The sequence below is a fragment of the Ambystoma mexicanum genome, chromosome 5p, assembly GCF_040938575.1.
Source record: "Ambystoma mexicanum isolate Mex_15411 chromosome 5p, UKY_AmexF1_1, whole genome shotgun sequence".
NCBI classification, from domain to species: domain Eukaryota; kingdom Metazoa; phylum Chordata; class Amphibia; order Caudata; family Ambystomatidae; genus Ambystoma; species Ambystoma mexicanum.
This window is the reverse complement of record NC_090930.1, coordinates 968,880,187-968,905,303: the sequence shown is the minus strand read 5'-3', so window position 1 is coordinate 968,905,303 and position 25,117 is coordinate 968,880,187. Positions and strand designations below refer to the sequence as shown.

General features: G+C 46.3%; 1 protein-coding gene across 1 annotated transcript in view; it reads left to right on the top strand.

The window, feature by feature from the left end:
- ABCA13 (ATP binding cassette subfamily A member 13) overlaps positions 1-25,117 on the top strand; it is a 2,251,223-nt gene that overhangs the window by 250,744 nt on the left and 1,975,362 nt on the right. The window contains exons 9-10 of the mRNA XM_069613428.1: positions 4,026-4,147; positions 17,724-17,918. Coding sequence (XP_069469529.1) covers positions 4,026-4,147; positions 17,724-17,918 — 317 coding nt within the window. The remainder of the gene's footprint in view (positions 1-4,025; positions 4,148-17,723; positions 17,919-25,117) is intronic.

Below are 25,117 nucleotides of genomic sequence, written 5' to 3'. Positions count from 1 at the left end.
AAAGTCCATCAAGGTATTGGTGCACTATTTCCTGTCTCCTAACAGGCACACAAGACACCCAGGAGCTCATGGAAGGCAACTGCACCTCGGGCATACCTGTCCCAGGAAGTGGAAAAAAGGCCACATGGCATGCCACAACCAGGAAGGGGAATGCCCACGACACCCAAAACACCCCTGTCCAAGAGCACTGCGGTTGCTACCTCTGGGGGCACAGGCACACATGCCATGATTGTTCCAACTCCGGCCATGACAGAGTCTGCAGCACCTTCCACTACTGCTTGGGAGTCTGAGAACCAACCCAAATGCCCAAGTGCCAACAACATGCAGGCACGGGACCAGGCCACTGCACCCACTAACACTGCGCTACTGGAGTCTGCCACCACTGTCTCAACCTCTGCAGCTTCCCCTGCGAACAGATGTCCTCCGATTCATCCCCCCTGCCCAGCATATCGCCCATTCAGTCCTCCCCCTTGTCATCTCGCCATACTCTCTGTTATCACCGCCCTGAGGACACAGATTCCCAAGGTCAGGATGACAAGGAACAAGCAGGCCGGGCATCTGGCATTGAGGGAAGGTGCCCTCATCCGTCTCCCAGGCCAGTGTAGGACCACACCCTAAATGCCATCTGGGAGAGGCTTGCCTAGATTGAGCAGTGGCAGGTGGCAATGCAGCAGATCGCCCAAGAGCAGCTGGGAAACTCCCAGGCTATGCATGGTGCAGTACTGGGTGCCTCCAGGCGGGAGGCCACTTCTCTGGAATTTCTGTGTTGGTGTGCAGCTGAATCCAGTGCCAGCAAAACGTAATGAGTTAGAGGGTACAGGAGTTGGCTGAGAAAACATCAGCCTCACATGAGACGATGGCCAGAGCCATCATCCTTACAATGCAGAACCTGCTTGTTCCGTGTCAGCCAACCCTACTGAGGGATCAGTGGCACGCACACCACGAAGGAATGTCCAGCGCACAGGTCATGCAACCATGCCTACATGAAAAAAAATTGTTGTTGGGATGAGGGTATGGGGTGGGTGTTGGGGATGAGGGTCCTATTGCTGGGGATTAGGTGCACAGTTGTACAGTAAATCACTTTGTACTACAGCCATTTGAGCTAGTGGTCATTTCATTAGAGGGATACATGTGAATACAGGTGAAGCTAAATGTACAGTGACAGGTGTGTATATGTGCTTTCAGAAATACATCTTTCCCTAAATTCTTCATGCCTTTTGTGAGGAGCAGATTTGGGGAGGTGTGTTGCACACTAGTCCGTTTTTTTTTATACAAGTTGGTGAGCCACGTGGCAGTGGGTGACATCTGAGAGGCGGAGCAGGAGGATCTGGGAATCGCTGAGTGCAGCTTGTGAGGAAGTGGAACTGTCCCTCTCTATCTTTCTTGTCCCCTACACTTCCTCTAAAGCAGGGATTAGGCTACTAAGGCAGGCTAGCTTTAGACAAATTACCTGACGATTTCTGTTTTTAAAAGAAGGGGCCTTGCACCCTTTTGTCAGATTCACTCAGATCCTTTAAGGCTGCAGATTCGTTCTTAAGATCTCATTGAACTTCCTTTGGGAGAGTTGCACTCTCCAAAGCCTTGGGAGAGTTGCACTCTCCAAAGCCCTCAGCCTGAGGTGAAGAAGGAAACATCCAAGACGGAAGGAAGATCTTCCCCTACCACTCCCAGGGCACACTGGGAGTACATTCTGCTGTAGTCCTGATCTTCCACTCTGCGACAGAATCTCCTGAGCTGGGAGAGCAGACCTTGAATGGAACCATCCTATCCTCGAGACCCCTGAGAGGGCCTCACAGCAACCAGAAGACCAGAGCAGCCACACCGAGACAGTCGCTCTGTATTCACCGCACCTGGAACAAGAGGGAAGTCACTGTCACTGGTTGTTGCGCTCCTTCACCACATTGAACATTGCTTGCACCTTCGACCAGCTCGACGCTGCATTGTGTCACGGCTAAACCTGTCATCTGCTAGCCCCGAAGTGACTGCTAAATGCCAGACTTAAAACCAAATCACTGGAGAGTCATATGCTGACTCTCACTGGGGTTTACATAAACAGCTCAACCCAGGTAGATCTTGAACTGCTACATCAACGTTCGCACATCGGCGCATCCAAAATTACCACTTAGATGACCGTCTACCACTGACTCAAACTGCTGGAGTTTCACTCATCGACCCCTCACAGCAGGGAAAGGCCGACTTGGCCTGGCCAACTACAAAGCATTCCTGGGACAACACCAACCTGCATCCTTGAGAGACACTCTTCTACCACACAGAGCTCCCATTTTTGCCTGTACTCAATGGCTGCTTGCTGCTGGTGCCTCCACGGTCCTATGTTCCCGAACTGAGCCGGATTGGCTCACACTTTTGTTCTACACCAGATAAGAACAAAATCCAGGTACTGTTGACTCTGAACTGCCCCCTCAGTCCACTGGGACCCTAGAGACTGGTTTGGTCACGATGACTCCAGTTTTCAAACAAGATATCCTTTTTGTGTTTAGTACTTTACCTACCACCTTACCAACTATGCTCACAGTGCTAGTTCTCTGCTCTTCCTTTGGGGTGGGTTTTTGTAGAGTGTTTTCATTTGTTCTACATGCAGATGGTGTGTTTGATTAAAATATATATATATATATATATATATAACCTTGATTGGACATTGCCTTTATTTTAGACTATGATACTGTGTTTTGCTCACTCCTTGTTTACCTTTATACCCCTCTTAAGAGCATAGCCTTCCCTCAGCCCACGTTATCACAAAAGGCAAAGGAGGTATATCTCTAAACTGTGCCTGTTATACCTTTATCATTGCATAGTGTTTCGGTTTGTAGAAGTGTGAGGGGTGAGATGAGCAAATTGTCCCTTCTCATCCTTGTACTCCTGTGGAGCAGAATCCAGTTTGTAACTATCTCATACACCTGTTGAAAGTTTCCAGAGCAGTGCAGGCATATCCCACTAAAGGGAGGAGAATCTGTGGGGCACCCTCCTGAGTGACTCATGCATCTTGAATACAGACAGGTCATCAGGATCTGACAGAAGACCATTAGCACACAGATGATTGATGCCAATCTTCTGAACACTTCACCTATGGGAAGGAAAAATTACCCATTTCGTGTATTGTACAAGTATTCCACATGACCAGCTCCAACACTCTCACTCTGTCTTGTGAGGGGTTTGAGGGTCTTCCAAGTTCTTTCTCAGTTCCTTCCTGTAGCTTCAGATCCTCTTCCTTGACTTATGGGTGGCACCTGTGACTTAGGAAACTGTGTGTGCCTGCATGTTAGGCCTGGTCAGTGGTGGCAACTAGGCTTGGCAAAGTGGAAATTGGCCCAGAGAATGCCACCAAGAGGATGGCCTTCTGAACTTGTCTACAGGTTGGGGCATCTCCTTTACCTTCCTGTTTTCAGGCCCTGAATCTAGTCCCAACAGCCCACCCTCATCTAGTTTCTCGACTAGACACAGAGGCGGTCTTGTAACTAAGGGGACTTTTCCTGCACCTCCTGCTCTCTCCTCTTTCTACCTCTTCACTGCAGTCTCAGGTGCTCGTACCTCCAGCCCTGCTCCACTCACTCCCTTTGCTCTTAGGGGTTGTTTGATCCCTGCCTCACGTACCTCTGATCTTCTCCTCCAACCTCCGTTTCAACTATTCTCTTCCACTGCTTTTCTCCTGACCTTCTCCTTCATACATTCCTCCTCTTCCTCTAAGTTGCCACTCCCACCACCCCCTGAACACACGTTTACATGTCCCTCCCATGATCCTCTCTACTCATTAGAGACGTGCATATTCCGAATCTTTTATAATGACCAACCATAAAGAAAATGTATGTGGGGGTGGGGAAAGGGTTAAATCTAGTGTGGAAACGGTTGGGGTGGGTTTTTTGGAGGGGAAATGGCGGTTTCATGTTTTTCGTTATAACATTTTCGGTATATGTGCATTCATTATTAAATACATCACTGTTCAGGGAATCCGAGCAGTCCCTAATGATATAAGGACATTGCTGATATCTATGTTTATTCCCACTTTACAGACATGAAAATAAGAGACTGCGTACAAAATGTCACTGCCCTGGAATCGGAGATTCATGCGCTTATGAACATCTCTGACCGAACAGTTGGCGCCATCTTCGAAGCTACACTTTCCCCCTCTAAGGTACTGGAATTGACTTGCCTTTATGCGTGTGGCCTGTTTTTTTGTGGTTGTTCACTACTGCTCCTTTGCAGACACTTCGACCATGATGGCCTGTTCCAGGGCATGGCAATGCGAGGGCGCCACCAGCGGGTAGGTGGTTGGCAAGGGTGAAATGCAAGAAGCAAATGTGACTTAATTTCATGGAGAGGGGGTGTAAAATGTCAGACTGCCTGGGGACTAGTGTGTAGGACTAGTGATGCTGTCGCCTACTCCAATCATCCTTTTTTTTTTTTTAAATGCATGATTTCAGTGAGGTTTTTCAGTTCATAGGAACACATCTTGGGGCCACATCTCTTGCATTCTGTGGGAGCGGAGCAGTGCTTCACCAAGGTGTGTGTGCGCCTGCGCACATTCCTGCTCGCGTGCAGTCAGTTCCGCAATGCAGACCACACCGGTGTGCTCGGAAAGGAAATGGCGAACATCCATCCGTCAGCTCCCATTGTGGTCCTGCTCAGATAGTGGGTCAACCGAAGCAACCGGGCAAAGAGTGCCCCTCTGAACCCTGAAGCACCAGTGCTTTTGACTACATACGCCAGCAGTCTGGGCTGTAGTGCCACGCTAAGGCTCCTGGAGGTGCAGCCACAGGATCAGTTGGGAGTCACACCACTCATCCAAATGGAGAGCGCCTGGCAGGTCGAAAGAAAGAGAGTGCTGGGGAGATAGGCCATCAAGTCACCAACGCCTATGTGAATTGGCAAGGGGGACCCGGTGCCAATGTCTGAAAGTTGGGGCGGCAGAGCTATTCAGATGGGCCGAAGTGCACATTTGGAAGTGGCCTATCGTGCAGGGAGACACAATCAGGTGGTGGATACACTGTGCACAGTGTCCTTGTGTTCGGGGGATTACTGTTCACACCCGTGTTTGTTCGAGATGATAGTGGCTTGCGGGAGCTGTCCCTGATTGCGTCTCTCTGCTTTGGAGAAGAATTCCCTGCTCGCTTGGTGTGCACCTCTCTAGCCGAGTCCATCATTATGGATGGTGGATACTCTGGCTCATGCCTAACCAGCTGGTCTCCATTTTGCCTTTGCTCCATTTCCAGTTCTCCGCAGCGTCATCAGGAAATGATCCAGGAAGGGGCTCCGCTTGTGCTGTGGCACCCATCTAGATGAAGAGACTTTAGTTCCCTCTCCTCTGGTTAATGAGCACAGACACTCCCACGCTACTTCCATAGGTGTCCATCAGGCGCCTATCGCTGACTGGATGGGCATTTAACTGAGGGGTCCCTTGGACCCTGTTATTTCAAGGAAAGTGGCGTTTGGAGCAATAGAGGTATAGCCATCAACTATCCGGGCATTTAAGCATCACAGCCTCTACTTTTCAACATTGTGACTGGCTAAGGAACAACATCAAGTGGTAGCAATTGGGCAATTTTGGATTTTCTCTCTGGCGAGTCTCAGGGTGGTTGTCCCCTTTCACACTTTGGGTCCAGAGGGTGGCCATTAAGGCCTTTTGTCATCCTTGCACTTGGCGGGATGAAATGGAGTCTTGTGTTTTGCACCGCTTCCATAGTTTTGAGATACAGAGACCACCCAGAAAGCCTATTTTACCATCTTTGGTCCTCTCAGTGGTGCTCCGACACCTGCACCTTTAAGCCCTGGAAGGAGGTAGATGTTGGTTTTCACCCAAGTAAGGCATTGATTGTAGAAATCATTAGCTAGGGAGGAAGGCTTGGGGATAGTGGAACTTTCCAGATTGTTGAACCCTTTCTGCGGTTCACTCCTGACATGGTCAGTCTTCAGGATCCATCCTTCATCCCGAAGATCTGCCTGGATTCTCACCTCAACCAGGAGGGAGAGCTACGGGTGCTGCATCTCGACCCGGGACCAGCTGGAGAAACGGCGGTCCATACCATAGGGGAGCAAGGATAGCTCAGGGGCAACGCGAGGGGCGCAACACAGGTCCGAATACCAATCCAGCACTTAGTAACCACTCGCTGCTATCAAGTGCGTTATAAATCGACAATAAAAATACAAACATAAATGTAGCTAGGGCTCTGAAAATGTACAAAGCTTGGCCAACATTCTTTACAAAATATGAATTCTTGTTCGTCACGATTGGTTTGAAAGCCAAGGCAAGAAACTATTAACGGATTAGGAGCACCATCAGGTCATGCTACGAGTTTGCAAAAGTTCCCCTTCTAGGGGCAGTGCCAGGCTGCTCAGCTAGAGGGATGGAGGCCACCTGGGAAGAATGCAACAGAGTATCAGTAAGAGGCATAAGTCACAGGGGCTGTACCAACCACCTTCAGTCACCATTATAGACTGTCAATGAGAGGTTCCCACTCAGCTGAGCGTGAGTCTTTCATAACTGACACACAACTAAGCATTCAGTCTTTTTCTGTGTGTTTTGCAGTAGTAGGGCACCTGTACTTCTCACCTGGGCCAGACCGAACTTCACTGCTAGCCATATCTCCATAGAGTAGAAAAGTGACGAGGAAGGCAGGGCGAGAAGTAATGGCAGAGAGGTAGGGTAATCATCATTACTCTTTAACCCCACGACTCGTCCCGTTCTTTACAATCCTCCCTTCTCTCCCTGCCATGCCTATCCTTTAAGGAAAAAAAACAGGAAGAGGCAGAGAAGAGCTTTTATCCCACACTGGGATATAACAATAATACATAAATAAAATAATAACTTTGTGGTGCCTTTCCGGGTAACCAGAAGACTTCTTGGAGTACGGAATGTGACGAGTCATGGGAAGAACGTGTAATCATGTGTACCCTATGTAATCTGCCGTTACATTATATCCTCGTGCTAAACAGCAACTCTATTGTAATTCCATTGCAAATGTCCTCAAACCTTTGGCCCACACATATATAGTGAAATACAACTTCAATATTATATCTCTCCACAAAAAGACGAGTCTGCATTATTTTCCACTTCATGCTTTCATGTCTTAAGTGTTAGCACAGCATGAAGTTTTAATTAAATGGTATCCACGTGGAAAATGTGCACGCGCAGCAATTCTCATGGTCTATTGAAGCACAGTAAATCTGAAAGCTTTATCACTCAAATGTACAGTTGGTTTTACTAAATCACTGTAGAAAAATAATGTATTAAAAAATGAAGCCATGTCTCTAAAATGTTATACTGTCCTGTAAACGAAGAAACAAACAGTAAATAACTGATTAATACCATGCTTTAACATTGTTCGGAAATAAGGTATGCGTTAATATGTAACACTTTAGCAGGGAACAAGAATATAAATAAGTGCACCTTAACCCACTATTCTGATTTGGTTTTTGAGGATTTGAATAGGGCATTATCATTACTGGGCTCTTTGATGTTACTGTGACAGTTCCAAATACTTGCCACTGGATGGCGCTGGTGCTCTAGTTCGGTACAGTGCTGCACAGTGAGCGCTCACTGTCTTGGAAGTTGCATATAGAAAGAAAGCCGCTTCAAAAACAGGCACGTGGCCCTATAACAAGACAGACTAAAATAAAACCCTGAATTATACAGTTGACAGATTTTTACAACGCAGCTTTGCTTAATTTCAGACCTTGGTGGGAAGATACATGATAATAAAACACAACGTATTGAGCAAACACATTAGCAAATTGATTATGCCACATAAAACCTAATGGTTTCAAGAATATTTCCAGCATTATTTGCGACTTTGAGTGCTTGGTGTGATGGAATCTCGTATGCCTACTTTCATATAGTCAAAACAAACAGGGCAGTTTACCAAAATCGCCCAGCAGTAAACTGCATCATTCCCCCTGTCGTCCTTGTCCCTGTACGTATGTGTATGCCTCGTGCGTGCCTGCACCTCCCAAAGGGAAACTACTTACATTGCGGCCGAAAAAGTATCCCAGCCAAGCGAATCCTTCCATTCGACCGAGGGTGACATACAACATCAGTCCACCATTTCTCGTGTAGTTAGTAAGAACTGGGACGAGGATGACTGAGGCGGAGCAATGAAGATTAGGACTACATTTTCTAGACGACATCTGCCTTTCTACTTCCCTGTCCCATTCCTTATTCTCAAGCAGCTTGAGAAAACAGAAACCAAAAAGCAACAGCACAAGAGAAATATGCAGAAAACCATCCGTGAACAACTCTCAACCAATCACTGGTGCACTACTGGGTTCAAAACCATGTCGCCATAGGGAAGAGCATCTGTAACAACAACCATACACCTATATTCAGGGAAAGAAAAGTTGAACTTGAAGACAAAGCGGCTGCGCAGGAAATGTCTCTCAAAGATGCCACCTAGCAGCTGACAAGTAAGGGGTAATCCCCTGGTCAAGTGACACTCCCAGTAAGGCATCGCCAAAGGCTTGGACCCGTATAGTCAGGACACCTTACAAAAGCCATCTCCTCCAGACCAGATACAACTGATCTTAAGGAAGTCTTCCAGATAGGTCACAGCGGGGCACACATCGTCAGTGTATGTAGTCAATCCTCCCTGGGGTGGACGAATTGGGAACAAAAGAAGGCAAAATGATCTCCTGCGAGGACAGAAATGAAGAGAACAACCTAGTCAAACATCTAGGAACCAGTCTCTACACTTGGTGGCTTTTTTCCTTAAATCTGAGCCCTCTTGCAGTGCACCAACTTCATTAGAGTGTGTTTAGACTTTTCAAATCATTTGGACATATGCATTTAGCTTTTTACCAATTTTAATCTTTCAAAACTTGCTTTTCAAAGAGCACTATCTCCACAGATCAATTTGTAACTTCATTGTTTGTTTTTACTATTTTCCACAAGTTCGTTTTTTGTCATTCTTTGCATGATTAGCAGGTTTCAAGACTCAAATTTAGACAGATTCTGCTTTTTCCACAGCATAAAATGTATTTATGAATTTATAAATGTATTGCCGCCTTCCCCCTTCCCATTGAGCCCTATGGGGTCTCGAATGGGGAATGGCTCTGGTGAATGGGGAATTACCGGTCCCGCCGACCTCGGAATGGACCGGTAATTGCTCCATCCACCAGACTGGAGTCGGAACGATTTTGGAGGCAGCCATGGCGCTAATAGTGCCATGGCTTCCTCCAACCTCCTAATGACCCCCATTGTGTATTATTGCAACGGTCACAATAAACTGAGCTCAAGCGTGCTGACAACAAAAACATGGAAGTAAAAATAGTAAGGACTCGCCCAGGCACAAAAACTCATATTGACCGGAATCCCATTTAAAAAAATCTACACTCTGTGGCCCTGAGAAGCCTAGTGTAATGAGCAAATGATATCATAGAGCGGGACCTAAACGACCAGTTGATGACATTTGTACCAACGAAAACCCCCAAAGGTACCAATTGACAGAATTATTAGACAGAAAGCTCCTGTGGCAAGACCAATGACATCCAGAGAATCACGAGAGTAGAAGTCACAGACCCAACTGAAGAGGTTCCTGCAAGTACAGACAGAAGGACCTGAGACTGAAGCCCCACTTCTAGCACAAAGACAGACAGTAAGCATAATGGAGCTCCTACTTATTAGGGTGGAGGAGCCTCGAGGTGTTTGCAGTTTGTGGATTGAATATTGAATGGGAGAGTCTCTGTTGTCAGATGTTCAGACCTGCGGGGTGAGAAGGACCCACATCAGGCAAGCGGGATCCACATGAGGAGCAGAAATCCAACCAACCTCTGCCAATATGGGCAAAACAAAACCACAGATGTGCCAACCAACCGGCCAGCAGTGGCGCATAGAGAAGGGACCACGCTGGTAAAAAGCACCCACTCCAACTGCCACCAACCCTGAAAACCAAAAGCAGCGGGCAAGAGAGACTAACTCCACTAAAAAACAGATCAATGGTCTTCAACCTGTAGCAGAACTCTGCAAAAGACTTGCCAAGCTACAGCAAAAGTTTTGAAAGAAACAAAACCCGGCTCAGTCAGTCAGTCAGTCATCAGATTGCCCTTACTCCCAACATGGGCGATCAAAGGATCCAGCTGGAAAAGCAGTGATGAAAGTCCTCAACCAACTCCTGCTCATTCTGTGCACTTGGCAGGTACAGAGGCTTCAGCCAAGGTCCCTCCCTGATCCAGAGGATCCACAGAATAAAACTCTGTGCTACGTTCAAGCATGGATTTCGAAAATACAGGGGAAGTTCCAGCCAGGAAAAGGATCCCACTGGTCGCAGATGCAAACAAATTGTTTACACTATCTCCACTCTGAACTCTGCTGATAGGTGGAGAAAAGGGCTCAATAACTGCTTCACCAATGGGGGATCCCGTTGCCTTTTATGCGCTAAATGTCTTGGGTGATGAAGATTAGTTTATCTTCCCCACTGACAAAGAATCTGAGAACCTAAAACACTGCACACACCGTCAATGGTTCAATGTAAAAAATTGTCCCCGCAAAAATGTCTCCTGACAAAAATGTCGCTGTTTTTTGCGCAGACATTATTACTTTGAATATGCGGGGGACGCTCCCACAACCCTAAAATTATTCTTTTATTTTTTACAAAGGGAGCACGGGACATCCCAGCAACCGGTCCCCATACATAATTTCAGCACATATAATGTCGCCAATGGCTTTTCCCTGTGACAATGTGTATGCAGACATCATTACCTGATACCCCGTAAATGTTTTAGCCTGTTTGCAGCTGGGAGGGAGAGGTTATTCAGCCAGTCTATCTAGTAAATGTAGATAATCAAGCCTCTGCCACGAAGGTCTGGCCACCAAGGAGCCACCAAGGAGCCACCACCTTAGTAAACACCCTCTGCTCCATATCAAGGTCCAAAGGGGAATAAACTGCGGTTGTACGCGGCAGAAAGAACACACTGCAAAAATCTGGCCTTTTTGGAGAGACCTGAAAATTTCAAGATAGAAAAAGATGTTCCCAAACCTATGGAAACATATAATCCAGCGAACTAATCAAAAGGATGCAACATTCTTGAAATCACAATTCTAGGGATTGCATCCCTAAAATGGATGACTTGTCTCGTGTCCCAAAATCAGCAAAAAACCCACGTTCACTTTCAGCATGAGCACACATAGGATGCCACCTCCTGTCCTACCTCATTTTTCCCTCATGAAAAAGAACACTGCGGGTACAGCTATTCTACACCAAGATAGTGGACACAAATCAAAATATATGGTTCCGGATCTCAAACTGGCTGAGGGCATGATCCCACCGTCCTGAGGATTAGAGTGCATTAGCGTGCAGTGATGCTACACAGGGTCCACTCAACAAAGAATGCAATATCATGTAGCATGGTCTCTCTAATGTGAGAGGGTTGACGAGCCTAATGTAGGAACCCAATGAAAAAAATATCCTAAATCCATAGCATGCCCTGAGACCCCACCCTCAGTACACAAGGGTCTGAAATGGTTCATAGTGACAGTTTCGACAGTCAAAGTTTCGACTGGTGAAAGTTCTGACAGAAAAGTGTCGAAAAAAAGTTTTGCTTTTTTTTCTCCTATGGGCAGGGCCCCCCCAAACCCCTGTTTTTTTTTTTTTAAACACATATTTAACTATACCAAATTAAAATAAACCCTTTACTATTTTTTTTTTTTAAATTCGAAACTTTTGTTTACAACACTTTTGTGTCGAAACTTTTACCTGTCAACTATTGTTTCGAAACTTTGACGGGACACCTCTGAAATGGAAATAAGCCGGGGGGAATCCTGTATTCCTTGATTCTGGTCACTTGACAGATACCACAACTTTAGCTCATTAAGCCGTAAGGCTGCATGCCAGATGCAAAGTGCTGCTGGCTGAAGCGGGACGCTGGCCCATGACGGTGATGGACCTGCATGACATACACCCAAGTTACGCTTCTTGTCAGCAATAAGTGAGTGAGCGGACATCCCCGAATTGCCCGCAGGCAGAAGATTTCACTCAGTGGCTCCCAGGGTGCCATTTTTATTTGACAAGGCAAAAGGCTAGTTGTGGAGAAAATGTTCTAAAATAGCCGAAAGGCCGAACGGGCTGTACTGGGTGCAGCAAAGGTTTGTAAAAGACAAGTGAGAATGCTAGTTCCAAAGTAAAAGTCTTTGAATTCTCCACAGGGGTAGGAGATGGCACTCACTGGCTGTAACTGGGTGTGGCACCTTTTTGTGACGAGACAAATTACTAATTGCAAAAAGAATATATTAAAATGATTTGTAGGAAGAACCGTACATTTAATGGTTGTACTTGTTGTGCCAACTTTTTTTGTGTGAGATGAGAGAAAATATTAGTTGAAAATAAAGTCGTAGCTTTGGTGGCAGCAACAGGAGATTAGATGATAGTCAGTGGTTGTAACTGAGTGTGCCATCTTTAAGGGAAGATACAAACTAATAGCAGCCACACCGTCCAGGGATTCTGTAGGGGGAGGGGGCAGTATATTATAGTCAGTGGTAGTACTGGGTATGCTAATTCTTTGCGACAAGCAAGTTCTGAATAAGACATCTTCGAATTCTTTGGATTGGAGGCGATTACATTCAGTAGCCGTAACAAGTGGCAACACCCATACCATCTTTCCATGGTTAGAAAGGAGAAATTAGAGTTTTTAGTGCCATCGGTGGCTGGACAATGGTTTGCATCAGTCACAGCATCTGCCGCGTGCATGGGGAATGCAAGAAATGTGCAACATCAATTGAAGTCATCAATTTCACATTCAGCAGCTGGTCTTGTGTTCCAAGCAGCTGAAGAGGATTAGTCGACTGCCTATGGGACAGATGTGGAAAGCAGTTGATATTGTAATTGTAAATCACCAATTACAATATCAACTGACATCCCTGCAAAAGCAATACACAATGCAGAGGAGCAAGATATGGGAAGTTCCGGGTCTCCCTCGCGGCCATCCCCCGCATTCACTGATTAATTTGAGAATAATGATAGTGAGGATCACTAGCAAGATCAAAGGTGGTCCACGCGAGTCCAGGCTGCACCCTTTGCTTTCGGAAAGAATTGATGGCGAGGAAGGGAAGGAGGACAATGCAACAATTACAGAGACAGGAGGGAAACCACAACTCTTTCACCTTTCTATAGGGCCTTTCCAACACAGTTTGGAATATCAAAAAATTTAAATTGTCAGTGTGTCGCAGCCACCCCATCAACTCTTCCACCACCACCTTTATAGCCAGAGGAGACAAGAGGACATGTCTTGATCCCGTGAGAAAATGCAAAGTTTGCTGTCGCCGTGACAACATTGCCTCGCTATTGCATGCTCACACCAGAGCTATGCTGACCCGTGGCAGAGGTGCTTGGGCAGGCTCAGAGGGAAGGGAATGGAGGGAGGCGTGTGTCATTGTGTCTGGCACAATGCAGGTGTGTCCTGAGAGAAACCTGCAGACACTCCCGCACCTTAGTCAGCCCCTCCTCTCTAGGGTGATGTGGATGATGGGTGTGCTGAAGCTGACATGCATTCTAAGATGAGTCGGGCCATACCACTATGCTTGTTAGGGAGAATTATCATTCTATGGCTAATTTCCCTTACCTATAGAGTCCCCCAGCAGCTTTGCTGGATTTGAAGGGTTTGTTTCTTTTTTCCTGCTAAGAGTGAGTCTCTTTTTCCTACTCTTAGACATTTTGGCTATGTGTGTTCTAGGCTATTTTTGTGTTTAATGCCTATGGGATTTTCTCTCACCCATAGGAACCATCTTTATGCTCATATGTTACACAGCACCCTCAGTGCAGTAAGACAGGGGTGTCGTAGCGACCCCCAAACATAGACTCCATACCCTGGGATTGACTACGGTCTCCCAGAGCATGTAAAGTCCCCATTGGCTTTACTAGTCAAATCTTACGAACTTAACCAGTCCAAACCATCTTACTATGGAGGTACTGGAAAGGGTTAATAGTTATCCCTTGGGTTCATTTTCGAGGGGGTACCTTAAAGTCCTGCACTCTAAAGTTGCTGGCTGTTGGCAGTGGTTACTACCAAAAATATTCAACCGTGCATATTTTCCTATGGGATTTTCCCATTGTTCGAGGCTAACACTTTTACTGACAGCCTTCAACATACCACCGGTTTATTTTATTATTAACTTTACTCCGGTAGGTTTTATTTGCCAGAACTTTAATATAACTTCTTTCTTGTGTCTTACTCTAAACTTCTAACCCAGGTCGGGGATCCTTTGTCCGCTCTTTTGGCGGGCTTCTGCCAAGAAGCCCTCCTTTCGGCGCCTGTGAGTCTGGAGTGGGTCTGTTGTTTGGGAGGGCGAGTAGAACCCTGGACAGAGTTGCCGCAGCAACTCAGGTCGCACTCTAACCTGATAGGCTGGAGGGTCTCCCGCCAAGAATACCAATCCACTGTGTGAGTGATAGCTAGGCTGTATGAATGGGTCTCTTTCTGCATAAAAGCAGGCTCCTGAGGACTGGAAGGGCAAGACGTTGCCACTGGAACTACAGAACTGAAGGGGAGAGAAGCCACAGACATCTTCAGCATCTACACCACCGGTGAAGCCCTGCCGGATCGTCTCACCACTTTTCTTCCACACGACGAGAGGAGATCTTCATCGAAAGAGCCTTCTTCCCTTGAGCTGGTGGGAACAAACAGTTCACCCTTTGCTCCCACGGACCTGCCTTGGTCGAATCGACAGTGCTCAGCACTTGGAGACCGGATAGCCAGGCAGCTATCGACCCGGACCACGATTAAAAGGAGCGTACCTTTTAAACTTCATTTGGCAGCACCGCGGCTGGTTTCGTCCCTGGGTATTGCAGCGACTCAAACCCTCCTCCACGATGAGAGCCTCTCTTCCTCTGCTGGACCCCTTGAACTGCAGGAACTACCAGGAACAACCGCCACCGCAGGAGCCACTTCTTCACGTTTAAGGTACATTGTTCCACCATGCCTCCCTTTCCCTGTGGTAGCCCTAAAGGTGTTTTAAATCCTTTATCTACTTGTTGGGTTGGCTGCCCTCTCTCTTAACATTGTCTTTCGCCTCACATCTACCTTTTCAATATCTGTTTACCAAAGACTTGACTGCAGCTACAAGAACATTTTTGCTCCTAAACTCTTGGTCCTGTACCACTGACTCTGGCTCAGGCCTATTGACTCTGGCTGATTTGTTAGATCTGCTCTCACTAGATTGATTTTCAATAAGAAATGTGTTGATGCACCGGAATCTTCTAAATCCCTCGGAGTGCCATTTTGCTCAGTTTTCATTCTCTTATCTTTCTGCTAAAGTCTCACTGTGCATTACTTGTTCACAAAACTTCAGGGAAGTGTTGCTATGGGGTGTCTGAAGATATTTCGGTTTAACTTGTGCTTTTCCTCCCTTTCGTTAAATTGATAGAGTGCCATTTGTAGTTGGGTTTTCACTGTGCCGTTTTGCTCAGTTTTCACTCTACCGCAAACTTGTTTACAATTGAATAGGGAGTTGTATATACTTTTCCTTGACTTAATTTACTTTATCAACTGTGATCTATGTGTTGAACTAGATGTGTATAGAATAAATATATTCCCTTTTTTATACAAAGCTTTGGTCACTGTTTCCTTGTTCCATAGTACTGTGACACCTATTGTGTAAACCCTGAATACTGCTCATCTCCCTCTTGAGATAAGTCTGACTGCTCAGCCACAGCTACCAACTAAATCTTTGTGGTATAGACTGATACCAAAGGGGATTTATTGCTCTCACCTGTAGTCCTAATCTGGTGTTGTGCTCCCTAAGGGAACTGCACTGGATTCTGCCTAACAATGCTATATACATGAACATTGCCATAGACCACCAACATTCCTCTTAAACTGAAGTTTTAAGTCTGACATATACGTTCCAACTTTCGCAAACAAAGAAAACCCACAAAAGTAATGTTAAAGTGAGCTACAGTATCTGGCCAAATCCCCCGGGGTGATTTATCGTTCGGATTATCCCACTGAAGCAAAACCCACCCCACCAAATTCACACAAAGGTTCGAGCCCTGTTTTGGGCTACTGGTGAATGCCGCATGAATTTGCAGGGTCACTGAATCTGGCAATGGGATTTGGCTTGACCAATGACATTGGCCAGATGAAAGGCTGCTCAACCTTGCTTTTGCAGATCACCACCCAATGCCAACATTCTCTCTTCAGCCAGCAGTGACGACCTCAATTGAGCCTAAAAGCAAGCCACATTTCATTTTGTGCAGCTTCCCTTAAATACATTGTGGTTTAGTCAAAGATACAAATCCATTGGTAAAAGAACAGCTTAGTAAGAATTTGGCATTCAACACAATTCCTTGCTGGTTACACTAAATATGTCTTGAATGCCAGCAGAACAATGCTGGCATTCCTCGATGCCAGAAAGATTTGATTGGAAGAATAGCATTGCTTTCCCATACCCAGCAGTAAGGCTCTTTTGCATCTCTGCTGCTGCCATTGCCATGGGGCGCCTGCTACTTTCAGTCGTACCCTCTGCTTGATTCCACTTTTGTCCCCCTACCTTTCACATCACTCCCCCAACCCTGTCCCAAGCTGTCCCTCAACGGGTTCCCCTCCCCTAGACACACTTAACTCTTTTTATTCCCTGCACATGAATTTCCCGTGCTACGTCTCTCTGGTCTGCAGCCTCCTGATGGTGTTTCCACGCAGGCAGCGTTCTCTGTGCTGGCATCCTTCGGGCCGGTGTGCAGCACACCAGCATCTTGCCGTCAGCATGCAGATCTAATGGGGAATGACTAAAAGAATGTCCAGCAAAACGTGGCAATGCTTTGAAGGTCCCTCTGCAAAAAAGTATCAGAAAAGACATCTTTGCCCTCATTTGAAGATGTTAATTGGGAAATACAATACAATGGGCCTCAAGTATGGCGGTATAGGGAAAAAAATAGTATGTCAGTAACAGAATTACCACTACTTTACTGCACTGGTGAACTATAGTTTGAGGTGATGCAGTGAATTTACCTCGAGTAAAATGCTGGAGGTAAATCCTCGACTACACCTTCAGAAATCATTGGATTTACTGCAGTGGGATTACCGCACATGGTAAATCTGAGAAATCCATCTGGAATCCTATGGATCCCAACGATGGAGGTTTACACCGCCATAGCCCCTCTTGTAATTCTGCGATAAAGCGATGGTATCGACTGGTGGTAACGATAAACAAGTTTTGCACAAAGTCTTATAGAGATGAATGCGTCAGCTTGACTAGTGCTTTATTTAATTAAACATGATAACACTCTGAAATTGTGTATTGGTACTTGTTGAATCAATTTCAAACGGATTCAAATCTCATTAGAACCCACAGGTGCCTACAGTGTGAACTGGTTCAAACCAGTTCAAACCACCAACCAGCTAAATTGGTATTTTAATCCTTGGTTCAAATTCCCACTCAAGTTAGCTCTTTAGTTTTCAACTGATTCAAAATTATTTTAATGGTTTTAAACTTGATTTGATTCCAGTAGTTTAAGGCTCACCCAACCCTTGTCTGTTTGTGTAGTGTTCTTGATGGTGTTACCGGCCCTTGTTTCAGCTGATGAAGCCTAGGCTATGTGAATGTAGCATACTGTAGAAAGTAGACAAATTGTTTTAAAACAATCCTATTTGTCTGCGATATTAATAGGCTGCATCTCCTTGAAGAGTGACTTTACAGAAGAGAAACACCATTGTGCTTAGTTCAGTACTGTATGCTGTTGTGATTGCATTTCATGTGTTTAATACATTCTGGCATGGCTGCTGTTTTGCAGTTTCTTTACAGTGCCCTTACTATTGCTTTGGTGGATGAATGTAACAAGGACGTTCTCGGCCTCCTCCTGAAACTTCCCGAAGGTGCGGATACACCCCTCGCTGTGGAGGAGCTCTGTTCTCTGACCACATTGGAGTTGTACGAATTGGGTGTGTTAATCAGCCAGCACCTGGACGTGAGAAAGATCATCTACAAGGTAACGAGAGCAGTGCATTAGTATACTAAACTGTATGCATACACGCAAGTACCCATTTTGTAGATATTGTCAATTATCCAGCAGAGCGAGAACCGGGTATCTTGAAAGCTTTGATAATCACAGTTGATAGTACATGCAATGTTTCCCTATCAACACAGATGACACATGCTTTAAAATGTCACTAACTTGTCATGGCACATACTTTGTTAGCATATTTTAACGCTTAATATGAAGTCATAACGTATTGTGACACATGCTATGATATGATTGGTTATTTATAACACGCTTAATAGCCAGAGGTTTCTAAGCGCAGACCGGGGATCGAACCTGTGTTACTCGTTTTGTTTCCAAGACGAGCATGTTGCACCTGAGCTATCCTCCCGAGACAATATTCAAAAGACATGAGGTGCCTTACTCTGGAACCCACCATGATTTAACCTGACAATGGAACATAGCCTTACCCACATTTCCACTTTAAAATGGTGGTGTGGCAAGCAGCTGTCTCTCATCACATTCAGAGCAGGTACAGCATCTGTCAGGTAGCTCAAAGTGAGAGGGGTTCTTCTCAATGTCAGTACATGTTGTTATCATATGTTGACAACAGAAACTATTGTTATAGTGCATTGCAATACATTTTCTAATGCATGGTACAGTAAGAGAAAATGCACTGGCCCTCATTACGACCCTGGCGGAGTGGGTTTACGCCAGCGTTAATCGCGGCGGACCCGTCCGCCCTACTACGAGTTCCCGTAGCGCCATGGAACGTTTTCCGCCTGGTTTTTCCGGGCGGAGAAATCCATGGCGCTACGGGACCTTGATGTTAATTACGCCACCGTATTTTGCGGTGGCGCAATTAACGCCTTCCCCACTCCCATTATACCCTATGGGGCAAAAATGGGAATGGGGAAGGGTAAAATGGGGGATGGGGATTTACCGCCCCGCCAAGGTCGGCATGGGGCGGAAAATCCGCCAACCTCCATGGCGCTATCGGCAGCTTTCCGCCGTGCTCCGCGGTGCTTTTAGCACCGCGATTTCCGCCAGGGTCGTAATGAGGGCCACTGTGTGCAATTCTAATAATCCATGTTCGTAAAGCAGCTACGCATAAGCCCGGGCAAACCCCCCAAAATGTGCCCAGTGAATATTCATGTGGATCAAACAAGCCAGACTCATCCCTCTAAGCATGGGCGTAATTGTAGGGGGCGGGAGGGGGCAGGGGTGTTTGTCCCCCCCCCCCCCCAACATTCGTGGCACACCATTTTGTCCCCATTCATTTGGCTGGGGCACCTTTTCTTCAGATGTCATGTCCCCCCAAACATTTTCAGCAACGTTACTCCACAGCCTCTAAGGACATATACAAATCTCTGCCTATCAGCCCCCACTGCTCCCCAGGTTTCCCCCACTGCACCCAAAAAGGGAAAAACATGTGTTCTATTTTCAGTCTAAGAGCCCCGGAAAAAGAAAAAAAATGTTTAACATGGAACTCTGCTCTCTGGGAATCTGCCAGGCCCATTGAGGCCTTGTGAATGATGGCACCACCCTGCCTACCCTTTCAGGTTCCTTATTGATGACTCCTGGGTAAAACTCACACTATTCTCAATATCTCTGCACAACATGGAACCCACTGACATTTGGGAACTTCGAGTCATCCCCGAAGTAGTTCATCCAGGAATAGCTGAAGATTAGGACGAAGCTCAGGACAATTGTATTCATCCTTTTATCATTGACAGGTGCCCTATATATTGGGTGGTGTACCAAACCGCCTACACTGTGTTTATATATATTAATGTGAGGTTCTGCCATTCTGATTGGGCGTGAAAGATTTTATTTCTGAAGCTGTTCCTTCTGTTGTTAATCACTGAAGTGTATTTGTAGCTCCACCCCAACATGTCAAGTCCTATAGCAAGATGGTGGCACATGTCAAGGGGTGTGTCACCCTCATGGGAGATGGGTGGCCGATGAGCGAAGGCCAAGAGAAAAGGCCTGCTGTGCTCTTTGCAGCTCCGCTGCGAGCATGTCTCCGCTCTCTCCAGCTGGATGCTGGATCAACTGATGTGATTTCTTTTGGAACAACCATGTGTTCCACTGAACTTCCCTCCGCGTGTGACGTCGAACCGAAAGCTCCTAAAATGGCAGCCGTTGCCATGGAAGCATTAACAACAACTGGTGCCGCTCAATTCACCGCTGGAGGCCCAGGCTCCTATTTGCCGTGTGCGCCTGCCCGCCCCTCCCCTCCTGCTTTAAATGGAGGAGGAGCGGGCCGTGAGGCGAAGCCGACGAGCGAAGGCCAAGAGAAAAGTCCTGCTGTGTTCTTTGCAGCTCTTCGCTGCTCGTCTGCCACCTGCCACAGATCCCTGCCACTCACTCAAGGTAAGGAGTACGGTATCAGCCCACTCCACTTTCATGCCTACCTCGTATTTAGACTGTTAAGACTACGTGCCTGCACGTATCAGGCCAAACTTGCATCTCTTCCACCGCTTACGAGCATACACAATGCCTGCCTACAGTCTAGGCTTCAGGTCCCCGCACCAACTGCAAGAGCACCCTCCTCTAACCTGCGAGACCGCCACCAAGCAACAACCACCATCCATATCACACCCATCACTAACTCGCCCACCTCAATCCCAAATTAACTGTATGCTTTTTCATCTGTGTCCACTACCCCTGAAAATGGGACCCCACTTGTTAACAGTGTGATGCCACAATCTTCTACCCCAACTCTGATTGCAATGTTATGAATGCTATTTCATCTGTGTCTCCTCACCAATTAAGTGGGACCCCTAAAACCACTAATACTGCCGAGGATAGAACCACCTATGTTCTCACTGCCCCTCTCACCACGTCCTCTCCTCTCGCTCCAGTCACCTCAGAACCGCATCTCAAATGTGCCAGGTCCATCAACGCTCATGCACTAGAATACATGATGTCATCTCCACCCACAATCTGGACCTCCTCATGATCACCGAAACCTGGCTACATGAAGCCTCAGGCCCTGCACTCTCTCTTGCTCTTCCTCCTGGCTACTCCATTACCAGACAAGATCGCCCATCCAAAGGCGGAGGTGTAGCACTAATAGCCAAAGACTGCCTACCCATTAGAAAGATAGAGAAATCCATGAACAACAGTTACTACCTCCAACTCAAACTCAGCCTCCCCCCACTGCACCATTGCCATACACCTTGCCTACCACCCACCAGGTCCACTAGGTGATTTCAGGCCTCGCTCACTCACCTCCTCTCTGACAACCTCAAGAAACCCTCCAAAGTCATCCTACTCGGTGATGTCAACTTAAGTCTTTATGACACCAAGGACCCAGGAGCCAAATCCCTTAACTCTGCCCTCAAGACCCTAGGCTTCAAGAACTCCATCGCCAATCCTACCCACACTCTAGGCAGAACCCTGGACTGGATCGCCCAGCACAATTACCCACTCATCATCACGGGCAACACCCCTACCCCTTGGTCTGACCAACACATTATCTCTTTTAGCATCCTTGCCTCGATCTCTTCTACCTCCCTCCTCAGCCACTGCCGCCAGCCCTCACAAGAACCTCCCGCCAACTCATTAAAGAAAGGTTACTACCCTTCCTCCAAGGCCCAGCTTTCAGACCACCATTCTCCTCTGACCCAGAAACACTCGCACTTTCCTAAGAAGCTGCTATTAAATCTGCAGTCAACTCCATAGCCCCACTCAAACCCTGCAGATCTAAACCCACTAGCCACTCCAATACTTGGTTCATCCCTGACCTCCATATACTTCGCACAGAAAAACGGCAGCGCTTACACAATGGCAAACCTCCCACTCTAATAAAGACAAACAGGTCTTTAACGCCCACTCAAAAGAGTACAGGAAAGCAATCACCCTTGCCAAAGCCAAATCGTTTGAATCCAGAATCTCCGTTGCCAACTCCAATGCCAAAGAAATCTTCTCCAACTTCAGAGAGTTAGATACTCCAACCCCTTCCCCCCAGAACTACTCCAACCCCTTCCCCCCAGAACTTCACCAAAGACCAGGCTTGGTGCGATGACATTCAAACAGCCATGCACAATAAGCTCAGCTTACTCCAAACTTAAATATAGTCCACTAAACATTTGCTCCCCATTTCTACTTCCCCTCCTCATGGACTCCCCTCCCCTCCACCCCCCCCCGACTCTTCTCGTTCAAAGCCATAAAGGAACGAGACATGATAAACCTCATCAAGACCATAAAACCATCCAATTGCAAGGGTGACTCATGCCCTGCCTCTATTATTAAAGACTGTGCCAAGACCCTTGCACCTTTCCTGATTGCCTTTGTCAATGCTTCATTTGCCTCAGGGAAAGTCCCCTCCTGCCTCAAGGAAGCATGGGTCTGCCCCCTTCTAAAAAAAAACTACAATCGACCCTACCTCTCCTAATAACTACAGGCCCATCACCACTGTCCCCTTCTTACTCAAGATACTGGACAAAGCAGCCTACCTGCAGGTGCAACACTTCGTCGAGGAAAACAAGTTGCTAGGACTAAGCCAATCTGGCTTTCGGCCAAGGCATGGGACTGAAACCACCATACAGGACTTAAAAAAAAATATGGACGATGCCAGAGACCTAGGCATACCCACCGTACTCTTACTCCTTGATCTTTCCGCAGCATTTGACGCAAGGTCCTATGCCACCACATCTCTTCCACAGCTAGATTCTCCCCCGACGCCACGACCTGGATCACCTCCTTCCTGCAAGGCAGAACTATGCAAGTATTATCTGACCTGGCCTCTGCCTCGCCCACCATCATGCTATGTGGAGTATGTTAAGCGATTTCAATTCAGCACTCCAACTAAGTCAATGCCAAGTCAGTAGGGATGATTTTAAAACTCAGGCAAAAATACTTTAAATGTGATTTGCAAAGAAGTGAAAATATGCTAAAAATTATTTTAATTCCCTATAGGAGATTCAGGGTAGGTGACAGGTACTTTGAATTGGTTCAGGTCAACACTATCAGTGGTTCATGAGGGATTGTCAGGTTGAAAACGAATTTCAGCAATGGAAGCAAAAGCAGCTATTTTTACAAGTGGTGAAGTGAGCTGGTTGCAATTCGCGGCACTTTTTCTGAGTGCGTCGAGCGCGATTATGGAAGCACTATAATGCGTGTTGGAAAGCTGAGAATCTTAGCTTTAAGAAGAAAGTAAAATCCCGTTCCTAGCACACGCGGTTCAAAAGATACGGACGATTTTGTGGAGGTAGATTTCCAGAAATGAAATGATTCAGAATGGCAAATGACACTTTCACAGCTTTAAAGTCACAGAATGAACACGCGATTTATAATGCAGTTCTAGGCAGGTTGAATTGGATGGGGGATAAGCTTATTTTAAACTAATAGATGACTATGCACAGTTCTGGCTGGGTACTCGCACTATAAATTTGAAATAGGCCATCAAGATCTGGTCAGGTTGGCTGCGGTTCTCTCGCCACGGGACGGTCTCTGGCACTGGTTCTGCTCACAGCGATCTGGTCTGGTCTCGGTCTGGATCTCTGGTTCCAGTCTCGGCACTGCACAGCGGTCTGGTCTGGGTCTCTCTGGATACAGCACTGCTTTCTGGGTTCTGGCACAGGGTTCTAGCCAGAATCAAACAGCACAGCCCGGCTGTTGAAGGTTTAGTTAGGTGGCTGGATTCTGAGGCCTGCTCAGAAGGATTCAGCTTTTGGACTAGGCCTCTCTGCTGCAAGTTCTGAAGTCTGGATTCTAAGTTCTGGTTCTGGAGTCTTCTGGATATTGTCTGGTCCGGCAAAATGCTTCGCAAGAAATCAGTTTGAAGTGGAAAGTGAATGTCCCTACCTGGGTCTCAATGACTCCTTTTATGTCTTTAGAAAATAGGTGTGTGCGTGGGCATAACTAAGCCTGCCCCTCACAACTTATCATTGGCCAAGTTCTCCTCTCTCCCTTGATTGGGGGAAGGTAATGGAGTGTCATTGTGATGAGGTATGTTTATGGGTCAGAGGATCCTCCCCTTGTCACTTTGCACACAAATCTATTTTTGATCCAAATGCATATTTACCTATGTACAATTTTTCTAATATTATATGTCCAGTTAACATATTTTCTGTAGCGCCAAACCATCCGATCCCTGTCTTTGTAAGATGCGGTGTCCACTTCTGACAGAATTCTGCCCTTTTCATCCAGACCACAACCTCTAAACTTTTCCAGAATTTACACAAGTGTGTGCAAGGAATATGGGCATCACATGATGAAGTGTCAGATTTTTAACATACAGACGTTTGGAGTAATATCTTATTTACTGCTACTACCCCCCAGGACATACCACAGAGTCCTAACACCTCTTAAAATGTGCACAGAAAAATCACAGGAATAATTATATTATTGATATCATTTTGACAGTTATGTACTATGAATTATCCATCTTTTTAAAATTATGCTCTGGCCCAGATGGGTGTGGTTTAGGTTCCAAAGCACATGGGGGAATTTCTGTCTGTCCCCGCCTCCAGCTCTGCTGGCTCACAGAGGCACTGCTCCTCCCAGTTTCTTCCAAGAGGAAGCCATTTACGACCCCCCTAATTTAACATTTGCCTGAGCCAAGGAAAGTTCATTGTTCTGTTTCCTTTGCAGTCCCAGGTGCTCCTCCCCTGATTCAATCAGAGAGGTGTAATCTCCTTTTGGTGGGAACAGCAGAAGGCAGCCAGGCCTGTGAATGCAGTTGCTGGACAAGTTTCAACTCCTGTCGGGGGTAGTTGCCGGGCAGAATTCAATCTCTTCAAGCCAGGCTTCAGCTAAATGTCACTTTTGTTCCCATCTTTCTTCATTCAAATCAAACTTACAATTTTGACACATGCAGCTAGAACGCTGATTCTAAGTTCAAAACTATGACATTTAAACAGTTGTAACCTATGTGACACTCAAAAGTAGGTCACTCATTTATTTTAAACATTTCGATTTTAGTGGTTTTAAATCCAATTTCACTTAAGCTGCTGACATCCACAGCTCAGCCAGTTTTGTTATAAACATTGCTTTAGGCTCTTCATCTTTCCAGATTTTGTATGCACACAAGACTACATTCTGCCAAATATCTGCTGGTGTTCAGTGAGATTTTTGAATATCTTGCAATGTTTCAAATAGGCATTTTTAGCTTGCATTTCAGAGAAACAAATGTGATTTCAAAGCGCTTTTTGAGCTAACAGGCACTGCTGTTTTTCCTTTGGCACCACGTTTCACCC